The sequence below is a fragment of the Triticum aestivum genome, chromosome 6B (genome assembly GCF_018294505.1).
Source record: "Triticum aestivum cultivar Chinese Spring chromosome 6B, IWGSC CS RefSeq v2.1, whole genome shotgun sequence".
In the NCBI taxonomy this organism is placed as follows: Eukaryota; Viridiplantae; Streptophyta; class Magnoliopsida; order Poales; family Poaceae; genus Triticum; species Triticum aestivum.
Genome location: NC_057810.1, coordinates 587,864,334 through 587,869,862, shown reverse-complemented (window position 1 = coordinate 587,869,862; position 5,529 = coordinate 587,864,334). Strand labels below are relative to the sequence as shown.

Sequence of the window (5,529 nt, the reverse complement as noted above, 5' to 3'; positions counted from 1 at the left end):
TTAACGGCACGTACGTAGAGCCCTAGCCCGGAGCGCCCGGGTCGCTGTCGCCGTTGCCGGAAAAGAGGCGCCGGCCCCTTCCGTTTCCGGCATTGGTTAGGCAGGCCGATGGATCGATGGAGCTGCCGATGGGCGGGCGTACGTGAGTGGCCGTAGCTAGCGTCGACGTACTCATACTCATCGGGAAAGTGAGCGATTCTCTGACGCACGCCTAACTCCTTTCGCGGGACGGGTAAGCACAGTACGTAGCTCCCACTTGCGTCCTGGCAAGAGCTTCGGCTGGGCTAGCTCTCCACAGGGTACTAGCGTTGGGCGCGGCAAAGCCAAGCCAGCGGCATGATATAAGCTAGGAGGACGCGCCGCTGTTCCAGCTGCCCGCTTTACCTAATAGCCGTCAACAGAATTCGGCTTGCTCGCTCTGATCGCTTCTGCCAAACGCGCTTCATCTGCTCGGCTCGCTTCTCCGGCCGTTGCTGCGCGCCGGCGAGACGACCCGCCCGGCTGCTCTGCTTGCTGTGTGCGCCTCGGTTGGCCGTGCGGTTCGGATCGATGATGCATGCGCCGGCGGGGAGGAGACGGGCCTTCCAGCCTCGCGACGAGGTACGTACGTATCGGCTTCTTTTGATCTGCTTGTGGTCTCTAGCTTAATTTGCTGCCACGGCGGTCATCTTCTTGCTAGCTGCATGCCTGCTGCTTTTTTGTGACATGCTGCTCCAGGTCCAGGGTTGTTGGTGTTTTGATCGCTTCTTCTTTTCAGGCCACTCACTTTGTCATGAGCGATTTTGCGCTAAGCAACGACCACAGTACGATGCTGCTCCACGGCCGCGACAGATCGAACAGCACCTATCCGGATGTGTTCTCGGCAAATCCAAGACCCATACAGGGATATGGCGCAAACGGATCACCACGCCAAACGAGGAGCTTCTGTGCACAGGCAACTCGGAAGAACGATGCTACTGCCCTCCCGATGAGTATGCATGCCCCACCCCGTCGACCCTGCTGTCTGTACATTTCATTTCCTCGTGATAGATCACGAGCCGGTGCTTTACGATGATGGGCTGGCTTTTCCAGGTAAAGTTTTATGATGATCACACTTGAAATGCGCGCAGGTGCAGAAGCAAAACTGTTCTCCGCTGACGGGTACGCTGGAATCCGCAACGTCTCAGGCGTTTTCTGCTCACCAGAAGGGGGTGACGATACCGTGCGAGCACAGGACGATCAGCACAAGAACAGAGAGAGTGATCTGCTTCTCTTCGACTGGCCTGAGCTGGATGACTTGGAGGATCTCCAGACAGACCTGAGGTACTACTACTTTTAATAATAATTACCCTTTAATTGCTGCCTTGTGCAAGCAAGTGGCTGTTAGTACTGTACAGTATGCGTTACTTCTTCTCTGAAGCCCTTTCTTGTTTCCTCGTCTGATCTGAAGAAAACTCGATTCGGCGTTTGAGCTAGGGAGCGACTATTTCGATGTCCCGATGTGGCCTTCGATTTGCTCGCCGAACGTTCAGCTCGTGCCGAGCCCGAGCAGCCACTTCGACAACCCCCGCCCGTCCAATGTTGCGAACGAGAGCGCGACTAATCCTGCATTAAAGCCAGCTATTTCAGTTCGTGGCACTAGCGATCAGCAGGTACATTGAGACTCTTATCATCCTGATTGTTTTCCCCCAAAGTTGGAAGGTTCCATATGGGGAATCTTGGTTCATGATTTCTGATAAGAATCTTTGCTTCCGTTCCATCTAGGAATCCTGCTAAATTTTCTCTTCACCTCGTGCAGATCAACACGCACCAGCCATCCAGGAAGAAAGGACGGGAGACGCCACTGAACTCTTCTTCTTCCTCCGTGGAGATCGAGCACTTCCCGCGGCTGTCAGACGCCGACCTCCTCTGCCCCTTCGACCTCCATGACATGGTCGTCCCAACATCGTCCAGCGTCATGTGCAACGACGAGATCATCATGTCTTCCTCCGCTGCTCGCGCCAGCCCAGACGATCTCTTCTCGGCTTACGTCCCGACGAAGAATAATCGGCCGCGTGCGACTCCGGACATGATCCTGGACGAGATGGCCGGGAACCCGCTGGAGATGTACTTCCCTCCGCTGGCCACGTACGAGCAGCCTCAGGTGCCGATGAGTGGCACCGCCTCGACGCTCCCTGCTGAAGGCTTTGCAGGCGACGGTGCTCTGAACGGTGCAGCCATGCAGTTTGGCTCGAAGCCTTCCAAGGGGAGGAGTTTGGGAGGGGCACGTGAGAAGGCTCGACCGTCGTCGGTTTCGGAAGCGGCGCCGGCGCCGGTGAGGCATCTCGGGTTCCAGAAGCTTCAGGAAGGGATGAATCAGGTCACTGAGACTCACTCTAACCTGCTTACCTGCATACTATCACCATCTTGCATATGACCTTTTTCCATGTGATGAATAATTACAGTCTGCACATACATCTACTAACGTGTTCATCTTTGTAAAAATGTGGTTTTGCAGTTGGATGTGGGAACCAAGACGTGCATCAGAGACGCCCTGTACCGGCTGGCCAACAGCGTGGAGCACAGACATCAGGTAGTAGAGCAGAATGTGGGTTCCTCGGCTGCAAACAGGCAAGTGCACGACATGACATGACATGACATGACATGACATGCATGTCAGCTTCTGAAACCTGTCTTCTGATAATACCATCCTCTTCTGTCGCTACGATCGGAGAAATGGGAACATGGCCCTCTAATTGGTCACTCGATCCAGATGCTGACCGTGCATTTCTGGGGCTGTTGGCAGGCTCAGCACATCGAGCGTATGGGCGGAGACCGAGAGGAGCCCTATGGATCGCTCCGTGGCGCAGCTTCTTCTGCAGAAGCCGCTGGATCAGAGGACGGCGAATCGTGCCGCGTGATAATATCGTCGTTCGACTCGGGGATCTCCTGGCGTAGTGGTTCAGTGGCACCCATTATGATTCCACTGCAGAGTATGTGTATGTATGTGCGAACGAGCGTGTAAATGTAGTACGTATGATACAGTCTAGCCTTTGACAGTCTGAGCGCCCGCGTGTTATTCGCCTGATCGACCTAGTTCCATGGGCAGACCGCCCGGTCAGATCACGAAATTTCAATCCAGACGGACGCATCAAACGAGCCCAGACGTTCGGGCTGACCGACACCTATCATATCAGTCTATATACAGGGCGGAAATGGAGTGGCCTGGGTGCGGCTGGCCGCGTCCGTCACATCGGCTTGGCCTAGCCTAGCCCACGCCTACCTCACAAGTATCTCATCTGAAAGACCCTAAACCGCAGTCAATTCAAACTCCACTTCACTCCCCTCTCCGTCCGCTCCATTTTTGATCCACTCCGAACGTGTTCGATGGCCGACGACCGAAGCACGCTGCCTCCAATGGGGAATCCCGCTCCGACGACGACTGGTCAAGCCTGCTGCGCGAAACGGAGCCCGACGATGTGGAGGAGGTCACCCTCCGCATCGCGTTGAGGCGTTCGATGGTCGACCGAGGCGGATCCGGCAGCGGCGGGTCAACTTCGTCAGCGCCCGGCGCCCGTCGACACAGCGCCAGCGACGACGTCGGCCCTTCCTGCTCGGCGCGCAGCTCCAGCCGCTCCTCCAGGTACGCCGCCCATCAGTCCACCACCACCACCACCCTCTGCTTCGGTGGTGGTACTCGACCACCACTGGGTCCTCGTGCCCACGCCGGGGGCGGCGCGCACTGGGGCGCCCCAATCCGAGGCACAAGCAGCAACAGGCAAGGGAGAGGGCAGCTACGGGGGAGGCGATGTCCGCGCGCTGTTTGATCCCGAGGTCGCGCTCCTCGCGCCGATCCTCTGCCCTCTCTCACGTCGGCGAAGACCAATGCGTGACGCCTCCGCCACAATAATGCCAAGGCGCTCCAACTCGCCATCAAGTTGTCGGAGCGCGATTCAAACAAGGAGGCGGTGGCGAAGGCGAAGGCGGCCCGCCATGCGAAGGAGCAGGACCGTCTGCTTCACGGGCTGTCGGGCAAAAGGTGCAGCTCCGACTCCAACCTGATGGATGGCTTCACCTCCAACTTCGACAACAACGCACCTCCACACGCCGACGCCTACACGGAGGAGGGGCACAATCGTGCTGATGACCGGAAATGGACTACGAGTTGGGAATCCAATTTGCCCTTCATTTGAAGTTGGGACAACATCAAATCCCAATCCGAACAACAACAAAAAGAAGTCAAAGACGACAAAGGCAACAGGTCCGACATTCTCAACTCTTGAGGATATCCTATTGGTTAAATTTTGATTGGCCACAATAATGGATCCCATATGTGGCACAGAGCAAAAGGGAAACAAGAGGAATATCATGAACAAAAGCAATATGTGGAGCCGCATCCTATCGTCACCAACCGCAATGTAGCATCTCCCCATCATCGATGGGGATCATTAAGGGGAAGTGAACAAGTACGTCGGCTACTATTCACAACTGATTGGCCACCCTCAAAGCGGGATGGAGTGTCGACTCACGTAAGCTAAATTATTTCATCTTGTCATCATTTGCATATGCTTGCGTTTTCTGCATTCCCATTGTCATACATATTTTGTTTGTCAGATGGTGGTGGCGACCACTATGTACAAATCGCACGGGGCGGAGGATGCCAAGATAATGTTGGCGGATGAAACCCTCTTGAATGAGGATACAAAGAAGTGGCTTGTGGGGATGAAGAAGGAGATCAACGAGCGTAGGGAGTATGAGGCTGCGAGGGCGGTTATGGAAATAGTGGGACAGGAGGCAAGGATGCATGCGGAGCAGGAGGCAAGGATGCAGACGAAGCATGCCGCATGGATGGTGTCCGACGAGTGATCCGGCCAGCCAGCGAGTGATCCGTCACGTTTGAAGTTTGATTTAATTTTGACATGTCTGGATTGTTGAACCATGATTTGTTTTGCTTTGTTGTATTTGTTTCAAACTGGTGAATTGCATCGTATGATCCATAATTGAGATGTGTAAATGTGCGGCAGCCCAAAACGAGGGGTCGCCCAGCGCTGTCCACAGACGCTTATAGAAAGCGGCAATGCAAACAGCAAACACATTAAGTTTGAAAAAAGAAAAAGAAAAAGCAAACACCTTTTGTTCAATAGAAAAAAAAAGATGGCAATAACTGCCACACGTGTGGCATACTAGCCATCCGCCTACACACCATGTGGGACGTGAGTAGGAGGCAGCTCACGGGTTGTGTGTGGGCGAACATTAGAATTGCCCACACGTGTGGGCGCAACTACTTCGTGCCACACGCCCAACAAAGTACTACTCATCTCCATTCCCGTGTGTGGCACGAAGCAAAAATGCCCACAGATCCTGACGCAGCTACGTTAGGTACCCGCGAGATGACGATTTAGTTGCCATCCGGGATGGCAGATGTAGTTGTAAAAGTATGGCAACTTTATCTGTTTTGGTTAACTATAGTTGCTATGTCTAATTTATGGTAGTTGCTGCATGTAATCAAACCATAGTTGCCGTGTGTGATTAACTACTTGCCACATGGTCAAACAGTAGTTGCCATGTGTG

At 54.3% G+C, this 5,529-nt stretch overlaps 1 protein-coding gene across 1 annotated transcript; it reads left to right on the top strand.

The window, feature by feature from the left end:
• The first annotated feature begins 294 nt into the window (after positions 1-294).
• LOC123134510 (uncharacterized) lies at positions 295-3,076 on the top strand. Its single transcript, XM_044553754.1, has 7 exons — positions 295-600; positions 758-971; positions 1,110-1,302; positions 1,430-1,631; positions 1,778-2,338; positions 2,477-2,595; positions 2,765-3,076. Exons 1-7 carry the CDS (start codon positions 550-552, stop codon positions 2,877-2,879), a joined length of 1,455 nt encoding a protein of 484 aa, XP_044409689.1. The 5' UTR covers positions 295-549; the 3' UTR covers positions 2,880-3,076.
• The last annotated feature ends 2,453 nt before the right edge of the window (positions 3,077-5,529 follow it).

Bases quoted from the DNA above. Each gene is read 5' to 3' on its own strand.
- LOC123134510 (XM_044553754.1), top strand. From the start codon at position 550: ATGATGCATGCGCCGGCGGGGAGGAGACGGGCCTTCCAGCCTCGCGAC. The intron at 972-1,109 runs GTATGCATGCCC...AAATGCGCGCAG, and splicing joins TGCTACTGCCCTCCCGATGA to GTGCAGAAGCAAAACTGTTC. The intron at 2,339-2,476 runs GTCACTGAGACT...GTGGTTTTGCAG, and splicing joins TTCAGGAAGGGATGAATCAG to TTGGATGTGGGAACCAAGAC.